The 22,361-nt window shown below is 39.6% G+C and overlaps 1 protein-coding gene across 5 annotated transcripts in view; it reads left to right on the top strand.

Moving 5' to 3' along the window:
* slc4a11 (solute carrier family 4 member 11) overlaps positions 1-22,361 on the top strand; it is a 303,990-nt gene that overhangs the window by 65,375 nt on the left and 216,254 nt on the right. Inside the window, exon 1 of one of the 5 annotated variants that reach the window (XM_061894870.1) lies at positions 5,689-5,847. The exons of 3 other annotated variants lie outside the window; for them this stretch is intronic. In XM_061894870.1, coding sequence (XP_061750854.1) covers positions 5,769-5,847 — 79 coding nt within the window. In that variant the 5' untranslated portion in view covers positions 5,689-5,768. Of the gene's footprint in view, positions 1-5,688; positions 5,848-22,361 lie in introns of those variants that run through there. One more of the 5 variants, XM_061894873.1, reaches the window with a different exon arrangement.

Genomic DNA, 22,361 nt, shown 5'->3' with positions numbered 1-22,361 from the left:
CTGCCTTCAGCGCATTCTGGGGATTACATGGCGTGATCGTGTGCCTCATTCTGAAATACTCTCAAAAACCAACTGCAGGAGTATTGAGGCCATGATCACCCTGCACAACTACGATGGCTGGGCCACATAATAAGGATGCCTTTAGACCGCCTCCCTCGCAAAGTGTTATTCGGCCAGTGATACCATAGTCGTTGTTCTGCTGGAGGGCAGAAGAAACAATACAAAGACCAGCTGAATACTGCACTAAGGAAGTGTAAAATCAGACCTGAGGCCCTGGAGGGTGTGGCTGCTGATCGTAACACCTGGCGTCAGCTGTGCCAGGATGGCACCCACCTGCTGGAGGAGAATAGGACAGCCAGGAGACAAGAGAGAAGACTCAGGAGGAATACTCGTACGGTTGCTGTTTCCACCACCACCACCACATTTGCATGCCCTACCTGCAGTAGGGTTTGTGTATCCAAGATAGGGCTATTCAGCCACCAATGAACTCACCGATAGATGGATGTCATCATCGGACTCGATGCACAACCATAAGCTATAAGCTATAAGCTAAGCTAAGTATGTGAAATGTGTGTGTGTGTGTGTGTGTGTGTGTGTGTGTGTGTGTGTGTATATATATATATATATATATATATATATATATATATATATATATATATATACACATGTATATAAAAACCCCGTTTCCATATGAGTTGGGAAATTGTGTTGGATGTAAATATAAACGGAATACAATGATTTGCAAATCTTTTTCAACCTATATTTAATTGAATGCACTACGAAGACAAGATATTTGATGTTCAAACTCATAAACTTTTTTTTTTGCAAATAATAATAAACTTAGAATTTCATGGCTGCAACACGTGCCAAAGTAGTTGGGAAAGGGCATGTTCACCACTGTGTTACATCACCTTTTCTTTTAACAACACTCAATAAACAATTGGGAACTGAGGAAACTAATTGTTGAAGCTTTGAAAGTGGAATTTTTTCCCATTCTTGTTTTATGTAGCGCTTCAGTCGTTCAACAGTCCGGGGTCTCCGCTGTCGTATTTTACGCTTCATAATGCGCCACACATTATCGATGGGAGGCAGGTCTGGACTGCAGGCGGGCCAGAAAAGTACCCGCACTCTTTTTTTTTTACAAAGCCACGCTGTTGTAACACGTGCTGAATGTGGCTTGGCATTGTCTTGCTGAAATAAGCAGGGGCGTGCATGAAAAAGATGGCGCTTATATGGCAGCATATGTTGTTCCATAACCTGTATGTACATTTCAGCATTAATGGTGCCTTCACAGATGTGTAAGTTACCCATGCCTTGGGCACTAATGCACCCCCATACCATCACAGATGCTGGCTTTTGAACTTTGCGTCGATAACAGTCTGGATGGTTCGGTTCCCCTTTGGTCCGGATGACACGATGTCGAATATTTCCAAAAACAATTTGAAATGTGGACTCGCCATATCACAGAACACTTTTACACTTTGCATCACTCCATCTTAGTTGATGTCGGGCCCAGAGAAGCCGGCTGAAACTCTGGATGGTATTGATAAATGGCTTTCACTTTGCATAGTAGAGCTTTAACTTGCACTTACAGATGTAGCGACAGTGGTTTTCTGAAGTGTTCCTGAGCCCATGTAGTGATATCCTTTGATACAGTGCCGTCTTAGGGGTCGAAGGTAACGGTCATTCGATGTTGGTTTCCGGCCATGCCGCTTACCTGGAGTGATTTCTCCAGATAATCTGAACCTTTTGATGATATTACGGACCGTAGATGTTGAAATCCCTAAATTTCTTGCAATTGCACTTAGAGAAACATTGTTCTTAAACTGTTTGACTATTTGCTTATGCAGTTGTGGACAAAGAGGTGTACCTCGCCCTCATCCTTTCTTGTGACAGACTGAACATTTTTTGGGAAGCTGTTTTTATACCCAATCATGGCACCCACCTGTTCCCAATTATCCTGCACACCTGTGGGATGTTCCAAATGAGTGTTTGATGAGCATTCCTCAACATTATCAGTATTTATTGCCACCTTTCCCAACTTCTTTGTCATGCGTTGCTAGCATTAAATTCTAAAGTTAATGATTATTTGCAAACAACATCTTTTTTATCAGTTTGAACATCAAATATGTTGTCTTTGTAGCATATTCAACTAAATATGGGTTGAAAACGATTTGCAAATCATTGTATTCCGTTTATATTTACATCTAACACAATTTCCCAACTCATATGGAAACGGGGTTTGTTTGTATGTATATATATATATATATATATATATATATATATATATATATGTATATATATATATATATATATATATATATATATGTATATATATATATATTTATATGTATGTATATATATATATATATATGTATATATGTATATATATATATATGTATATATATATATGTCTGTGTATATATATATATATATATATATATATACATGTATATATATATATGTATATATATATATGTCTGTGTATAAATGCATAGCTAAAATATTTTGATTATTAAATGTCTGTGATGACGACCTAGAACAGTTGTCTCAACTGTGGCCTCCTGCTTGTCTTTCATTGACCCTTGGCATATTATGAAAGTAAAATTGATTGTTACGGAGGTATTTTATTAAATATTATTCTAATTTGTTCAATCGGCTGTAAACCAAGGGTAAGATCTTTTATTTTTTAAGTGTTTAGCATACATTAGTCTACATAGGATTTATTTTTGCATCTTAAATTATACAAAGTTGGTTGATTATTACTCAGGTGACTGAGTTAGAACCTTCTTGTAGGAGATTTTTAATCAATAATATTACAATCGGCTTGGTCATTTTGACACGTGTCAAAGGAAGTGAACAGTGTTACCGTTGAAACACGAGAACAATAATGTCTGATTGACGCTTGCAGGTGGAAATCAGGCAGCAAAATTAGCCATGAAAGGAGGAATAACGCTGATCATGAAGTTCAGTGTATACACAATGCAGCAAACAATGATGACATGCTTAATCACACACACAAAAAAGCAGGTGTCTCAAAAAGAACAAAGAAAAGCTAGATGCCAGGTTTCAAACCTTGGCCACACGAAGATCTGGGCCTACTGCCCCCTTTGCTTTTCCCCCCCAACCCTGAAGACATTATCCAGCTCAGCTTCGCATCAATCCCTGTCAGGTGTGAGGATTAGCCAGCAGCTTCGCAGGCCCCCGGCTCGATGCCAGCCAGGGCATCGCTGGTGTCAGACCACCTTGTTTGCCGCTGTTAACTAAAAAAATGTTTGTGCATGTGGAATTTTTCGCTTTTAGATCACGGATTAAAATGCAAATAGCAAGTCAAGTATCCTGTTTGATGACGGCAGTGATGATATTCTTTGACACAACACTGAAATCCATCCATCCGCTTATCTGAGGTCGGGTCGTAGGAGCAGCAGCCAAAGCAGTGAAGCTCAGACTTCCCTCTCCCCCGCCACTTGGTCCAGCTCCTCCCTCTATTGAAATAACATTGAATTATTTATGGGACAGGTTGTTTCTTTCGGTTTTGGGCTGCGGTGTTCTGCGTTGCTCTGGCAAGCATTTGACATCTGGCCAGTGTGTTGAAGTTAGCAAAGCTACCTGGAAGAGTTTCGTTTGATTACCAGGAAGTTTGCCAGGTTACCGGAAGGTTTGCCAGTCTACCAAGAAGTTACCGGGTTCTCTAGAAGTTAGCCAGTTTACCAAGAGGTTTGCCAGTCTACCAGTAAGTTAGCCAGGCTACCAAAAGGTTTGCCAGGTTCTCTAGAAAGTAGCCAGGTTACCAAGACGTTTGCCAGTCTACCAGGAAGTTCGCCGGGCTACAAAAAAGTGAGCTTAGTTACCAGGAAGTTAGCTAGGCTACCAGAAATTTAGCCGGGTTCTCTTAAAAGTAGCCAGGTTACCAAGAGGTTTGCCATTCTACCAGGAAGTTTTCCGGGCTACAAATAAGTGAGCTTAGTTACCAGGTAGTTAGCTAGGCTACCAAAAAATTAGCCGGGTTCTTTAGACAGTAGCCAGGTTACCAAGAGGTTTGCCAGTCTACCAGGAAGTTAGCCAGACTTCAAATAAGTGAGCTTGGTGAGACGAATGTTAGCCAGGCTTATATAAATTTACCCCAGTTACTGGGAAGTTTGTTTGATTGCCAGGAAGTTAGCTAGGTTACCAAGAGGTTTGCTGGCTACCAAAAAGTTAGCTAGGTTACGAATAAGTGAGTATGGTTACGAAGGAGTTATCCAAGTTGCCAAGAAGTTCTCCAGGTTACCAGGGAGTTAGCCAGGCTACCAGGAACTAAACAGATTAACCGAAAGTAAACCAGGTTCCTCAATAATTAGCCAGGCTACCAATAAGTTAGATAGACTACAAGGAATTTAGCTAGAATACCAGGAAGTTAGCCAGGCTAAACGAAAGTTACCTAAGTAAGCTTGGTTTCCAGGAAGTAATTTAAGTTATCAAGAAGTTCTAGGGAGTTAGCCATCAACCAGGAATTTAGCTGGCATACCGGAAACTAAGCCTGGTTTTCCAAAAGTAAGCCAGATTCCCTAAAAATTAGCCAGATTACCAGGAAGTTAGCCAGGCTAAAAATGAATTACCTTGGTTACCAGAAAGTTAGCCAGTTTTCAAATAGGTCAGCCAGGTTCCCCTGAAGTTAGCTAGACTGCCAGGTGTACTACACCTGAGCGACCTTCGTCCTTAAAGACTTGAAATGTGATCATTTACAGCATTGTAGAGCCACGTATTTTTACGGCTAAAATGTTAAATTTTTCATTCTTCCAACTTTTGTCTGGGCATTCCACTCATGTCTTTAACGACATAGATCCCTCAGGTATGGTATGGGATAGTATTGAAGGTGTGGTATGTATAGTAAGTTATGGTATGTATGTATGGAATGTATGGTATGAAGGTATGGTATGGAATAGTATAGTGAGGTATAATATGAAAGGTGTGGTATGATATGGAAGGTGTGGCATGGCATGTGGTATGACATGGTATGGTATAGTAAGGTATAATATAGAAGGTATGGTATGGTATAGTAAGGTATGGTATATAAGAGGTGGTATGGAAGGTGTGGCATGGCATGTGGTATGACATGGTATGGCATGGTATGGTATAGTAAGGTATGGTATAGTATAGTAAAGTATGGTATAGTATAGTAAGGTATAGTATGGCATGGAAGCTGTGGTATGGTATGGTATAGAAGGTGTGGTTTGGCATGGTATGGAAGGTGTGGTATGGTATAGTAAGGTGTAGTATGGCATGTAATGGTATGGTAAGGTATAGTATGGTATGGAAGGTATGGTATGGTATAGTAAGGTATGGTATGTTATGACATGGAAAGTGTGGTAAGGTATGGTATGGAAGGTGTGGTATGGTATAGTAAGGTATGGTATGGTAGATGTGGGTTTCCTGGTACCATGGCTAACTTCTGTTTTGTTCCTTGAAGTTTCAGCATTTCTCTCACGTTGTTTCTGGGGTCTGTTTGTGTTTTTGGCACAATTCCTCTCTCATTTGTTTTTGACTCTGCGGCGTTTATGTGATTGCAGCATTTCTGCCTCGCATTTGTTTTATGGTGTTTGTTTTTGGTTTGGGATCATTCCTCTTTGGATGTTGTCGCTGCCTCGCCGTAGGTTGAGAGGGGGGCGTGGCCACGCTGCACACGTCTGGTCTGGCGTTAGCAAGGATGTTCCATTTAATCACAAGGATGCTTCACCACAACAGAAGTTCTGTCCCTCTCGTTTCCTCTTGCACTCACCCAGTGAGTCATGGCGCTTCAAGGTTGTTCGGAGAAAAACATCCATCAAATAATGTGGCGTTCAACCGGTGCACTCCCTGGCTGCCAAGGTGAGGTAAAACGCTGCGGCATGACGCGGACATATTTGTTGTTTTTTCTCACCATGTTAGCGATACCAATATGGACTTGTTGTTTACCCGGACAATTTCAATTTTGAAATAATGCGAAGGCGCCGCTGTCGTCTTCTTTTGTGGTGCTGACGGATGAGCAAGGAGGACACCGGCACAGAGTAGGCGGTGAAGCAGGCTGCCAAATCCGAGTGCAAGAGGAGAAGAATGCAGATTTACCCCGGACACAACTTGGTATTTATGGAGAACAGTTGAAACTCCATTTACCAATGTGCTAACAATGTGTCGGTGAACGAACGCTTCATTCATTTATTCATTCCTTCATTCATGTTGTGAAGCCCAACTGAGGCGGCCATTTTGATGACATCACTTCCCTTACACTGTTATTTTGCAAGGCAATGGCGCACGGATTGGCTCAAAGGTGTGGAAGAAGCAAGTCCAAAATTGCAGCCATTTGGAATACGGACGTTTATACGGTTGCTGAAATGGTTAAATATCTGCGCACTGATGGCGAGAACGTGTAAGACCAGGTTGAAATGCTGTTTCCCGTGTAGATAAATAAGTGGCAGCGAGCAGGTGATCGCTTTTCCAAGGCTATCGTTTGCAAAAATGCTTGGTATCCAAAAGTGACACCGAGAGGGAAAATGATAAGGCGACCGCGGAGGAGTTTATCAAGCACTTTGAGGATTTTATCGGTGAAGGGGGCTTTTATCGCAGCAAGTCTTTAATTGTGATGAGATCAAACTTTGTTAGTTGAGGAAAAGGCCCATGAAGGATTGCCGTTTACAACTCTGACAAATCCCAGAACATAAGAAAAAAAAACGGCACACATATTCACCGACAAAAGAACACAAGGCAGGGTTTCCCACACATTCATTTATTTGTGGCGACCCGCCACGAAAAAATTACGGCCGCCACAAATTAAAAAAAATAAATAAATAAAATAAAAATTATCCATCCATTTTCTACCGCTTATTCCCTTTCGGGGTCGCGGGGGGCGCTGGCGCCTATCTCAGCTACAAACGGGCGGAAGGCAGGGTACACCCTGGACAAGTCGCCACCTCATCGCAGAAATAAAAATTATTTTTATTTTTATTTTTTTTCACCTTTTAACTCGCTCGATTGCTCATAAAAGCAATGGGACTCTGTCTGTGAATGGAGCTTGTAGTTACATATTACATAAATATGTAAATATTATATAAATATGTACATATTATATTAAATATACGTATATATTAGGGGTGTGGGAAAAAATTGATTCGAATACGAATCGCAATTCTCACGTTGTGCGATTCAGAATTGATTTTTTAAAAAATCGATTTTTTTATTATTATTATTTTATTTTTTTTACCAATCCAACAACACTCAGAACTGCAATAAACAGAGCAACTGAGAGGAGACACATGTCCCGCCTGTAAGATTATGTTTTGGTTTTTGCCATGTTTGGTCAGGTTATGTGTAGTTTTTTGGACATTTGGTTCTGTCTTGGTACTTCCTTGTTTGTTTTCGTCTCCATGACAACTCATTCGTTTTTCACCCGTCATGTCACGCCACTGTCCTCAGTTTTCACACCTGCTTGTAATTATTATTTAAACCGGTAGTTGCCAAGTGTTCAGTCTGGCATCTTCACACACCGGACCCATGCTGTTCCTACCGTCATGCCCTCGTTCACAGTTTCTTGTCATGTAAGTTTTGTTTATAGTTCATAGTCAATTGCCTTTGTGCGAAGTATTTTTGTTTATGTCCATTATTCATGCCATCGAGCAAGTGTTTTTGTTTCATAGCCTAGATTATTATCCACCATTGAGCGTGTACCTGTTTTCCCTGTTTTGTATTATAGTGTATAAATAAATTTAAAGATGTACTCACATTCACGTCTCGCTCGTGCAAATCATCCTCTGCGTCGGAGAAACAATCCACGTCCAAGTCAAAGTTTGAAAACACAAACACGACACAGAACAAACCAAAAGTAGTGAAACAAAAATTAATATTATCAACAACAGTATCAGTATTAGTTAGAATTTCAGCATAGCAGTGATTAAAAATCCTTCATTGACATTATCATTAGACATTAATAAAAATAAATAAAAAAAGAGCAATAGTGTCACAGTGGCTTACACTTGCATCGCATCTCATAAGCTTGACAACACACTGCGTCCAATATTTTCACAAAGATCAAATAAGTCATATTTTTGGTTCGTGTAATAGTTAAAACAAATTTACATTATTGCAATCAGTTGATAAAATATTGTCCTTTACAATTATAAAATATTTAAAAAAAAAAATCTACTGTGCTAGCATGTCAGACGAATGGGGTAGATCCTGCTGAAATCTTATGTATTGAATGAATACAGAATACTTTTGAATCGGAAAAATATTGTTTTCGAATCGAGAATCACTGTTGAATCGAAAAAAAAAAAAATCAATATATAATTGAATCGTGACCCCAAGAATCGATATTGAATCGAATCGTGGGACACCCAAATATTTGTAACCCTAGTATATATATATATATATACTAGGGCTGCAAATCTTTGTGGCCCTAGTTATATATATATATATATATATATATATATATATATATATATATATATATATATATATATATATATATATATATATATATATATATATATATATATATATATACTAGGGCTGCAAATATTTGGGTATGTATACATATATATGTATACATGTATATGTATATATATATATATATATATGTGTATATATATATATATATATATATATACATATATATATATATATATATATATATAGTGTTTTATAAAGTTGCTTAGGAGAATGTCAAACCTGGCTACTACCTATTCCAACCATTCTGCAATGTTGGATGCTGAATGTCTTTCCTCTAGTGGCATGGTCGTAAGGCAGATTGACTTCATGTTCCATTCTTCTCCAATGTAGTGGCATGTATTGCCAAGGTAGGCTTCCGTGGCTACACTTGTTCAAGCATCAGTAGTGAGAGCAATTTTGCTCTGGGTGGCTTTTATGTCAGTCTACACAGCATGGAATGTCTGCTCGTACTTCCTCTCCATCAGTTTGGTAAAATGGGTCTTCGAGGGAAGAGTGTAAACCAGGGTTGAGAACGTGAATCATTTGTTTAAAACCTTCATCTTCCACCATTGATAGTAGCCTCATGTCAGTTACCAACATATTCAAGATAGCATCAGTCAATGCAGCCGCTTGCTGTGGTGTGCACACCTTCCTTTGTGCCAAGTCGTTAATGCTGGCTTGTTTTTTTTCTGAAATGAAAGAAACCAGATAATGAATGTACATCGTAGCATCATTTACATGTAACTCAATACATACCCAGTTGATTTTATTAATAATTTCTGAAGTAAAAGACAAATACGCAACAACATTAAAAAAAAACAGCTAAATTGAATAAATGGACATAGAGGATGCAGAATACACCAATAATAACACAGAAATGTAACTCATCAGATCAGAACTGGATCAGATATTGTACACGTTTCTGTTGTGAATAATATAGGATTCATTTTAGGCTGCCTGTGAATAATAGCATGAAATATTCCAGCACCTGCATAACGTTTAGTTATACTAAAGCGTCACTCAAATCTGAATATATTTATATAGCTTTATCGGGTACAGGTACATTGATCCATTATGAAACCAACCTGAGATATTTCTGTCCGTCACGTTTATTTCCAAATTGGTAACCGTGCGTTTTCTCCCTCAAAACGGAGTCAAATGTGCCGGAGACACATTATTAGCCCCGCGTTGCAACAAAGACATAACGTTAACGTTACTCACAAAAAAGCTGAATTTATGAATGCCTGTTGCCACTCATAACAACACAGAAAATGAAGACGTCACACTATCCAAAACGTTCCTAACACTCTGAAAGTTAATACACAACAGTTGCTGCTGCGCTTCCTGAAAAAAATCACCTCGTTAACAAAATATTAAAAACACACAAAGACGGACACAACAGATCAATTTACTCGGACTATGGACTGAAAATGTTACGTACCGTGAGTTTTCTTCATGCATAGACAAAACATGCTTCCTGTTCAGGTGCTCCCGAAGCAATGTAGTACTTCCGTGTGTTCAGGTGCTCCCGAAGCAATGTAGTGCTTCCATGCCGCGTGAGGTTAATGCTGCACATTTTGCAGTGTTTAAAGTGAAGTATTCCCACACTTTTGACGACTTAGGTCGTACGCTTTTCTCCAATGCAGCATTAACCTCCAGATGTTTCTGCGCCGAACTATCGGTACTGTTTTCCGCCATTTTCCCAATGTTTCCAAGCAAATGAGACGGCGTGGTCACATGTGCTGCACATGACACATCATTGGCTGGCTTACTGCCACCTCATGAGACGTAGCCGCAGCACCGCCCTGCCACTGTCTTGTACTGTTTTTGTACTTATTTTGATTATTGTTTCTTAGCTGTTTGTAAATGTTGCAGTTTATAAATAAAGATTTAGGGGGGTAAAAAAAAAGGGCCTCCGCGCATGCGCATTGCATACATCCAACGAATCAATGACTAAATTAAGCGCCAAATATTTTTTTAATCGATTAGTTGTTGCAGCCCTTATATATATATATATATATAATATATATATAATATATATATATATATATATATATATATATATATATATATTTAATTAGGGGTGTAACGGTACAGAAACATTTCGGTTCGGTACATACCTCGGTTCAGTTCATTTTCGGTACAGTAAGAAAAAAACTAAATATATACGTTTTTTGATTATTTTTTAACAAATTTGCAAAATTTTCCACCAAAAATATTTTTCTTAGTGAAATATTTGATGTAAAGTAATCGGAAACTTGGATGAGTCAATAATTCATAATAACATTGATTTTGATTCAATATTATGTTTTGAGCAATGACAGTTTGAAAGAAAAAAAAAACAGTTTTGTTTTATTAGTCAACGTTGCAACTTTTTGTAAATTACATTTAGCCTTTAAATTACATTTAACCTTTAAGCTTTTTTATTTCACTTTTTTTATGTTTTTGTTTATTTTAATAGCATTTTTAGAATGTGCCGTGGGCTTTTAAAACATTAGCTGTGGTCCGCAAATGGCCTCCGGGGCACACTTTTGACACCACTGCTATAGATAATAAAATTTTTTATCTGATTAATCAATGGATAAAAAACAGAGCCTGGCGACGCATGTGTGTTTATCATAACTCTCTCGCTCTCTCTGTCTCTGCCCCGCCCTCACCAATGTTAACGCTGCATGCACCACTTTTTTTTTTTTTTTTTTTTTAACTCATTCTTAACCCTGAACGTACTTTGAAAATACACGTACCTCTAACTTAAAATGGCGGACATTCGAGGCATTTAAGAAACTCCACCTGGACAGCTCCGCAAAAGAGGACATATCCCGTGAAAAGATGAGATGTGGTCAGTCTATTATAGCCCAGTCGTTGCTAGCATGCCGTGTGTTGTTGTTTTTTTGATTAATTGAAAGTTTTATTAGTAGATTGCACAGTACAGTACATATTCCGTACAATTGACCACTAAATATTTACACCCGAATAAGTCTTTCAACTTGTTTAAGTCGGGGTCCACGTTAATCAATTCATGGTGCCTCGGTGTGCATTGTTTACACAACGTGTGGTACGCTACTTATATGTCCGTGTCGTTCGGTACACCTCCGAACCAAACCGAAACCCCCGTACCGAAACGGTTCAATACACATACCGTTACACCCCTAATATATATATATATATATGTGTATGTGTGTATATGTATATATATGTGTGTGTGTATATGTATATATGTATATTATATATATATATATGTATATATATATATAAAATGGATATAATATAAATACATGCATATATTTCCATATGTATAATTGATTATATATATATATATATATATATATATATATATATATATTTACTGTATATTTACATGCCATATTCTTTTGGCCCCCAGCCAAATATTTTCATCCTATTGCGGCCCCCATGTCCAAAAGTGTGTACCCCTTGCCTTAAACCTTCATTTCTAACAGAGACATTTCAGACAACTGTATGCGAGGTTGTGGGGACACCTTGGGGAAGACCCTTTTCTGTTCCCAGGGCAAAAATCAAGCTCCATTATGGCCCAAGTACTTTTGCGCAACATGGTGGTGTGTTGTTTGCTCCAGTTTGTGTTGTACAGAACCAGGAGAACATTTGGAGTGAGACCACACTGCAACATAATTACAGCTTGACTTTGTCCTCACTTCCCACTCCTGCCTGGGAGTGAATCACAGCCTTCTTCCTGCACTTCCAAGTACTTTGGTTACTCGGGAACAACGTCCGCAATTGCCTTTGCGTCTCTCTGTTTGTCTTGGAAGACGTCTGTTTTGTGCGTTTACATTTGAACCGATTTGATACCAAATTCCGGTACTTGGGAATCGATACCAGCACTCAACAGTACCAATCTGTGGTACATATTTCATTGCAGCATTTAAAAATGAGCTGATTAGTGGTTGTATCTTGTTTTACTATCACGTTTCTGAGTCTCATTTGCAAGTATGACACATGTACAGTATGTATGGTGTGTTTGTGTGCCAGTTCAGTCTTTGCTGAATTTACTCTTCTGTTGCGCTCTAAAAAGGGGTAATAATATAAACATTTTACCTTTTACGCAGCAGCTTTTTGATTGTAAATTCGCCAATGCTCAATCAATCAATCAATGTTTATTTATATAGCCCCAAATCACAAATGTCTCAAAGGACTGCACAAATCATTACGACTACAACATCCTCGGAAGAACCCACAAAAGGGCAAGGAAAACTCACACCCAGTGGGCAGGGAGAATTCACATTCAGTGGGACGCCAGCGACAATGCTGACTATGAGAAACCTTGGAGAGGACCTCAGATGTGGGCAACCCCCCCCCTCTAGGGGACCGAAAGCAATGGATGTCGAGCGGGTCTAACATGATACTGTGAAAGTTCAATCCATAGTGGCTCCAAGACAGCAGTGAGAGTCCCGTCCACAGGAAACCATCTCAAGCGGATCAGCAGCGTAGAGATGTCCCCAACCGATACAGGCGAGCGGTCCATCCTGGGTCCCGACGAGCGGTCCATCCTGGGTCTCGACTCTGGACAGTCAGTACTTCATCCATGGTCATCGGACCGGACCCCCTCCACAAGGGAGGGGGGGACATAGGAGAAAGAAAAGAAAAGAAGCGGCAGATCAACTGGTCTAAAAAGGAGGTCTATTTAAAGGCTAGAGTATACAGATGAGTTTTAAGATGAGACTTAAATGCTTCTACTGAGGTAGCATCTCGAACTGTTACCGGGAGGGCATTCCAGAGTACTGGAGCCCGAACGGAAAACGCTCTATAGCCCGCAGACTTTTTTTGAGCTCTAGGAATCACTAATAAGCCGGAGTCTTTTGAACGCAGATTTCTTGCCGGGACATACGGTACAATACAATCGGCAAGATAGGCTGGAGCTAGACCGTGTAGTATTTTATACGTAAGTAGTAAAACCTTAAAGTCACATCTTAAGTGCACAGGAAGCCAGTGCAGGTGAGCCAGTACAGGCGTAATATGATCAAACTTTCTTGTTCTTGTCAAAAGTCTAGCAGCCGCATTTTGTACCAACTGTAATCTTTTAATGCTAGACATTGGGAGACCCGAAAATAATACGTTACAGTAATCGAGACGAGACGTAACAAACGCATGGATAATGATCTCGGCGTCTTTAGTGGACAAAATGGAGCGAATTTTAGCGATATTACGGAGATGAAAGAAGGCCGTTTTAGTAACGCTTTTAATGTGTGACTCAAAGGAGAGAGTTGGGTCGAAGATAATACCCAGATTTTTTACAGAGTCACCTTGTTTTATTATTTGGTTGTCAAATGTTAAAGTTGTATTATTAAATAGAGGTCGGTGTCTAGCAGGACCGATAATCAGCATTTCCGTTTTTTTGGCATTAAGTTGCAAAAAGTTAGCGGACATCCATTGTTTAATTTCATTAAGACACGCTTCCAACTGACTACAGTCCGGCGTGTTGGTCAGCTTTAGGGGCATGTAAAGTTGGGTGTCATCAGCATAACAGTAAAAGCTAATACCGTATTTGCGTATGACGTCACCTAGCGGCAGCATGTAGATGCTGAAGAGTACAGGGCTAAGGACCGAACCCTGGGGAACTCCACACGTTACCTTAACATAGTCCGAGGTCACACTGTTATAGGAGACGCACTGCATCCTATCAGTAAGATAAGAGTTAAACCATGACAGGGCTGAGTCTGAAATACCAATTCGTATTTTGATACGCTCTAATAAAATATTATGATCGACGGTATCGAAAGCAGCGCTAAGATCGAGGAGCAGCAACATAGATGACGCATCAGAGTCCATCGTTAGCAATAGATCATTAGTCAGTTTTGCGAGGGCTGTCTCAGTCGAGTGATTTGCCCTGAAACCGGATTGAAAGGTTTCACATAGATTGTTAAACGCTAAGTGCTCATTTAGCTGCTCTGCAACAATTTTTTCGAGGATTTTCGAAATAAAGGGAAGGTGAGACACCGGTCGGTAGTTTACCATGAGGTCTGGATCGAGGTTAGGTCTTTTAAGGAGAGGATGAATAACCGCTTTTTTGAATGCAACGGGAACAGTGCCCGAGGAAAGTGATAAGTTTATAATATTTAGCACTGATGGACCTAATAATACAAAAAGCTCCTTGATAAGTTTCCCAGGAAGTGGGTCAAGTAAACATGTTGTTTGTTTTATTCCATTTACACGTTGTAACAATCCTTCTAATGTTATTTCATCAAAACGAGAGAAACTATTTTGGATATTTGCAGTATCCGCCGTATATACAATCGTATCTGTGTTACTATAACCCCGTTGTAGCTGGGACGCATTGTCTTTAATCTCCTTTCTAATAAGTTCAATTTTCTTATTAAAGAACTTCATAAAGTCATCTGCCGAATGGGTGGAGCTACTGGAAGGAGTCCCTTGTTGGGTTAGCGATGCTACTGTACTAAACAAAAATTTTGGATCGTTTTTATTAATGCGGATGAGATTTGAGTAATAATTAGTTTTAGCTAAGGTAAGCATGCGTTTATAAGTTATTAAACTATCACTCCATGCTTGATGGTGCACCTCAAGTTTAGTCGTGCGCCATTTGCGTTCCAGCTTTCTACATAATAATTTCTGAGCTCTAGTTTCTTCAGTAAACCATGGCGTACGCCTTTTTGGAGCCTTTTTTAACTTCAGCGGTGCTATACTATCAATGGTTTCGCGCAGGGCGTTGTTAAAGTTGTTAGGTTATCAATAGAACCCACATACTTTGGGAACGGTGCCATTACCGAGGGCAGTAGGTCCGCAAGAGTCGTCGTCGTGGCAGCATTAATGTTGCGGCTGCTATAGCAGTTATTATTATTATTAGCTTGCCGAACATGAGTCTGAACTTCGAATTTTATAAGGTAATGATCGGACATTACTTTAGTATACGGGAGTATCATAACTTTGGAGACGGTGATACCTCTGACAAGCACTAGGTCTATCGTATTACCGCTGCGATGCGTCGGTTCATTTATTATTTGTGTAAGACCACAGCTATCAATTATAGTCTGGAGCGCCACGCACGGTGGGTCCAATGGGGTATTCATATGGATATTAAAGTCCCCCATTATAATTATATTATCGGCGTGCGTCACTAGATCAGCAACAAACTCTGAGAATTCACTAATAAAGTCCGAATAGGGCCCTGGGGGGCGGTAGATAACGGCCAGGCACAGAGGCAGAGGTGTGGCAGACTTCATAGAAAGCACCTCAAACGATTTATATTTATTATTTAAGTTAGGACTAAAGTTAAAGTTTTCGTTGTATATTAGTGCGACACCCCCTCCCCTTTTGAGGTGACGGGCAATATGCGCATTCGTATAGTTAGGAGGGGATGCCTCATTTATCGCAAAAAAGTCGTCTGGTTTAAGCCAGGTTTCGCTAAGACCGATGACGTTAAGGTTGTTGTCTCTAATAACCTCATTGACTAATAACGTTTTGGGAGACAAAGATCTGATGTTTAGAAAGCCCATATTATAGGTAGTGGGCTGTTTTAAGGAGTTGTTGATAAAATTATCCGTAGTAGCAATATTAATAATGTTGCGTTTATTATGCGCAGTGTACTTAAAATAATTACGACCATATCTAGGAATTGATATGACGGGAATTTTCAGATTGTCTACTTGGCGCTGCGATAAACTGAACGCATCATAATTTGCCACCTCAGTAGAACGCATGTCTAACTCTGACGAAGTCATAGACACAGTAGAAAAAACATTTTGTGAGTTGTGTATTATTCTACGAAAATTGCTATGTGTACAGGGATCATCCAGCCTGGCGCTGGCTAGCTCTAACTTAACTGACTCCATACCCAGGCTAGCAGGCTCTGTAATTGCCTGTGACCGGGCTTGCTCTAGTGCAGTTAGTCAAATGTGGCTCAATGCGAAGTCTATGTTCCGAGACAAGAGGATAGCGCCTTCCTGGTTAGGGTGAAGGCCGTCTCTCCTCAGCAAGCCAGGTTTGCCCCAGAAAGAGGGCCAATTATCAATAAACGTAAATCCCTGTTGTCTGCAGAAGCTATCCAGCCACCTGTTAAGAGAGACTAATCTGCTATATCTCTCATCATTGCCTCTCCCAGGCAGGGGGCCAGAGACAATTACTCGATGCCTGGACATCTTTCTGGCGAGATTACAAGCCCTGGCTATGTTTCTCTTTGTAATCTCTGATTGTCTCATCCTAACGTCATTGGAGCCAACGTGTATTACTATATTCGCATAACTAGTGGTGCGGTTAGCCTGCCGTACGTGCTTACTAGACCTGTTGCGAGTTAGCTCCCTAAGATTAGCTTCAATGTCAGGTGCTCTGCCCCCGGGAATACACTTAATTGTGGCTGGTTTGCTAAGCTTTATGTTTCGGGTGATGGAGTCCCCTATAACTAAAGTGTGGTGCCCGGTAGACTGGGGTGTAGGACTAGCTAAAGGGCTAAATCTATTATGCGTCTCAACCGGTACACCGTAGCTTGTAGGCCGATTAGGGCTGCTACAAGCTGGGCTAGTTAGTTCGCTACAGCTAACGCTAGCAGATGTGTCCGCAACATCTAAAGTTACGAAATTACACTGCTCTAACTGGCGGACACGGCTCTCTAGCAAAGCCAACCTATCCATGAGTAAAGTGCACGAAGCGCAGGAAGCCATACTCACAGAAACTTTCCGTCGCCGAGTGGAGTGCCAGCTGTCTTCGGGAAGTGGTGGTCACGGTGGCGGGGGAGAAGCTTCCTTCAGACCGGCGCTGCCTTTCTCCGCTAGCCTCGTTAGCTTAGCAGCTAGCTAGCTGAGGGCGAAGTGGTGAGACAGAGATCGGGTGATTTGCAAGTTAAATTGAACTATTAAATATGTTCGATAAGTTGTAAATAAAGCTGCAAAACAGTTAAAATCACACAGATAGAACGATACTTAGCTTTTTTGCAACAAGAGCAGTCAGCGAGCAGTCATTCACGTTAACCAATGCTAATCAGTAGCATGTCAATAGAAAAAACATCAAGCTACCATGTCCGTGGAAAAGGGGAGCCTTAATTTTCCTGAAGGAACTCTCCCGAAGGAATCAATAAAGTACTGTCTATCTATCTATCTATCTATCTATCTATCTATCTATCTATCTATCTATCCATCCATCCATCCATCCATCCATCCATCCATCCATCCATCCATCCATCCATCCATCCATCCATCCATCCATCCATCCATCCATCCATCCATCCATCCATCCATCCATCCATCCATCCATCCATCCATCCATCCATCCATCCATCCATCCATCCATCCATCCATCCATCCATCCATCCATCCATCCATCCATCCATCCATCCATCCATCCATCCATCCATCCATCCATCCATCCATCCATCCATCCATCCATCCATCCATCCATCCATCCATCCATCCATCCATCCATCCATCCATCCATCCATCCATCCATCCATCCATCCATCCATCCATCCATCCATCCATCCATCCATCCATCCATCCATCCATCCATCCATCCATCCATCCATCCATCCATCCATCCATCCATCCATCCATCCATCCATCCATCCATCCATCCATCCATCCATCCATCCATCCATCCATCCATCTATCCATCTATCTTACTTAACCTACGTTTCAGTGTTTTTTGTTTTTTTGAGTCATTTACTTTGTTGGCTTTGGAAATTTCCACATTAACTTGAGGTAGTTTGGCTGGGTCCGCTCTTAGTGCTGCTGGAGTGGCCGCCGATGGTTACCTGGAAGGCAGCATGGGTGTTTTCGGTCATCGATAAGGTCATTGATCAGGTGACTGATCAGGAAGAGTGAGGAAACTAAGACAGGTGGCAAATTTGGCTTCAGAATAAATCCTAACAGTAAAAATGTTGCCAAGTTTGGAGCAAATAATAATGTGCAATTAGGGCTGGGCGATATATCGATATAAACGATATAGCGCAGGTTTGTCTCTGTGCGATATAGAAAATGACTATATCGTAATTAGATTACATGTTCTCAAAAAGTTGCTTTTAGCTGCGTGCAATACATTACTGGCGTTTCTCACTCCTTCTCGTATGTCCTTCTCACAGAGACGTAAAACAAGCCCGCCTTCTTACATACGTCACATACTGTCGCACGTCTAGCGTCACACGCTCTCGCCGAGCAAAGCGGTAGCAGCATGGCTAACGTTAGCTGAGGAGGGTTGTGCAAGCAGAGCGGAGCGGAGATTGCGACAATACAAGAGAGAGGAGGTGCGAAACGGATCACAAATGGAGGAAGAACAATAAATGCCCAAAATAAAGAGCAGGGGATCCATAATCTGGCGGTGGTTTGGCTTCAAGTGGGAAGATATTCAGCAGACAACAGCAATATGCAAAGTATGCAGCAGAAGTGTTACTACAAAAAGGTAGCAACACTATTAATTTGTTCTTTCATTTGAAAAGTCACCCGTGAGAGAATGAAGTGTATTTAATAATTACAGTTTTGGTTAATTGACTTAGTTGTGATTTTCCTCTCTGCATGAAAGTTTAAATGTAGCATATATTAATGCAGTATGAAGAAGAATGTTTTAATGTAGACACATAGAATCATCTTACTGCTGTGATTGTATGCATCAAGTGTTCATTCAAGGCCAAGGCAAAATATCGTAATATATATCGTATATCGCAATATGGCATAAAAATATTGCGATATTAATAAAAGCCAATATCGCCCACGTGCAATCAAGTAAAACGGTAAAAAAAAAGACCCCAAATGCAATTTTAAGTTCATTAAAATAATGCAATGATTTATTAATCCAAATTCAAACGTGTGATTAATCTGATTAAAACATGATAATTTGCCAGCACCAATTAGAATATATTGTACAATCTCATCCGGAAAAAGTTTTAAAAAACTTTGGAAACCGGATCTTTACCAGAATTTCCTTTGATACCCACTTCATGAAAGTTTGAGGAACTTGTTTTTGCCCACTTCTGCTAACTCCCAAACAGACGGCGTCAGCGATATTTAATACCTCTTTGGTGGAGTCCGTCACACGTGAACACTGATGTTTTGACATGGCGCTCTTATTAGTCTGAGTGTACCTAATGTTGTGTCACATAATGACCATGAGTGCAGAGCTAGCATGCGTACTTAGCATGTATTGTTAGCATGTTAAGACTCCTATGCTTGACTTGCTCATAATATTTGAAGATTTGTCCGCCCTGAGGGTGGTATGGGAGTGTGGGGAGGGGGAAGTGTATATGTCTCTGGTATGAGTTCTGCATGTTCCTGCACAACAGCGCTCTTTAACATTTGTGCCTTAGAGGCGACATTCATTAAACACCTTTAAAAAAAATAAAAACAAAAATGGAGTTCATATGTATTTGTCAAAAGTATGTATTTTAACAATTAAATGTACTTTAAATACATAATAAAATAAAAATTATTTAAAGTGTAAAATATGTATTATGTATTTTTATTTATTGTGCTGTCGAATAATTTTTAATCAGATGAATAACACTTTTTAATTTGGAGGAATTATGATTATGAATGAATAAAAATGTGATTAATCCCATGAGGTAACTTATTTCTGACATATATATCTATGTATATATGTATGTATACATATGTTTGTGTGTATGTATATATATATATATATATATATATATATATATATATATATATATATATACACATACAGCGGGGCAAACAAGTATTTAGTCTGCCACCGATTGTTCAAGTTCTCCCACTTAAAATGATGACAGAGGTCTGTAATTTTCATCATAGGTACACTTCAACTGTGAAAGACAGAATGTGAAAAAAAATCCAGGAATTCACATCGTAGGAATTTTAAAGAATTTATTTGTAAATTATGGTGGAAAATAAGTATTTGGTCAACCATTCAAAGCTCTCACTGATGGAAGGAGGTTTTGGCTCAAAATCTCACGATACATGGCCCCATTCATTCTTTCCTTAACACGGATCAATCGTCCTGTCCCCTTAGCAGCAAAACAGCCCCAAAGCATGATGTTTCCACCCCCATGCTTCACAGTAGGTCTGGTGTTCTTAGGATGCAACTCAGTATTCTTCTTCCTCCAAACACGACGAGTTGAGTTTATACCAAAATGGATACATGGATGATACAGCAGAGGATTTGGAGAATGTCATGTGGTCAGATGAAACCAAAATACAACTTTTTGGTATAAACTCAAATCTTTTTTTTTTTTTTTTTTTTTTTTTTTTAGCAAAGAGCTGTCCAAAGACACCAGAGAGAAAATTGTACAACTCCACAAGTATGGAAAGGGCTACTGAGAAATTGCCAAGCAGCTAGGTGAAAAAAGGTCCACTGTTGGAGCAATCATTAGAAAATGGAAGAAGCTAAACATGACGGTCAATCTCAATCGGAGCCCCATGCAAGATATCACCTCATGGGGTCTCAATGATGCTAAGAAAGGTGAGGAATCAGCCCAGGACTACACGGCAGGACTTGGTCAATGACTTGAAAAGAGCTGGGACCACTGTTTCCATGGTGACTGTTGGTAATACACTAAGACGTCATGGTTTGAAATCATGCATGGCACGGAAGGTTCCCCTGCTTAAACCAGCACATGTTAAGGCCCGTCTTAAGTTTGCCAATGACCATTTGGATGATCCAGAAGAGTCATGGGAGAAAGTTTTGTGGACAGATGAGACCAAAATAGACCTTTTGGGCTTTGTAAGAACCATATCAAGGTTCTGGAGTGGCCTAGCCAGTCTCCAGACCTAAATCCAATTGAAAATCTTAAGAGGAAGCTGAAAGTCCGTGTTACTCAGCCACAGCCCGGAAACCTGACTGATCTAGAGAAGATCTGTGTGGAGGAGTGGGCCAAAATCCCTCCTGCAGTCTGTGCAAACCTGGTGAAGAACTACAGGAAACGTTTGACCTCTGTAATTGCAAACAAAGGCTACTCTACCAAATATTAATGTTATTTTCAGCTTTATCACAGAAATAAATTATTAAAAAATCATAGATTGTGGTTTCTGGCTTTATCACACAAATAAATAGTTAAAAAAAACCATAGATTGTGATTTCTGGATTTTTTTCTTTATAAGACATCTCTCATACAGTGGACATGCTCTTACCATGAAAATCTCAGACCCCTCCATGATTTGTAAGTGGGAGAACTTGCAAAATAGCAGGGTGTTCAAATACTTGTTTTCTTCACTGTATATATATACATTTGCAAATGTATATATCTCTATTAGGGTTGGGTATCGTTTAAATTCGAACAATTCTGATTCCGATTCTTTGTTCCGATTCCGATTCCCTACGATTCTCGATTCCAATTCTTTCTTTAAAAAAAAAATAATAATAAAGGCAGGGTCAAAAAAAAGTTTAGGATATTTTAAATGAGCTAGCTAACCTACAGTCTTTCTGAATTAAATAGTCTGACATTCTCCATCAATTTTAATTCTATTAACTTTTTATGAACTTTACTATAAATTCCTAACAGGGCTGTTTTCAACTAGAATATAAATATCAAATCTATGAATTTGAATATAAATATTATAAATTATGAATACATTTTCACAGGGGTACACTTTCATCAAGAGAGCTTTATTTTTGAAAACCTCATGAAAACACATTTACACATAAGTGTATGATGCTGCAGGAAACCTCATGAAAACACATTTACACATAAGTGTATGTCATGAAAACACATTCACACATAAGTGTATGTCATGAAAACACATTTACACATAAGTGTATGATGCTGCAGGAAACCTCATGAAAACACATTTACACACAAGTGTATGATGCTGCAGGTACTTAAACATGTTACCGTGCTCCCACTGATGGGCTGACCTGGTGCAGAAAAGCAAATAAACAATAAGAAACAACTTGCAAAACCCAGTCCAGATTAGCAGCAGGTACAGTATAAAATCAGAGACAGTTCTTGTTTAGGAAAATGACCATATCCGCCTTCTCAG

This window comes from Nerophis ophidion, linkage group LG03, assembly GCF_033978795.1.
Source record: "Nerophis ophidion isolate RoL-2023_Sa linkage group LG03, RoL_Noph_v1.0, whole genome shotgun sequence".
NCBI classification, from domain to species: domain Eukaryota; kingdom Metazoa; phylum Chordata; class Actinopteri; order Syngnathiformes; family Syngnathidae; genus Nerophis; species Nerophis ophidion.
This window is presented reverse-complemented; position numbering and strand designations above follow the sequence as displayed.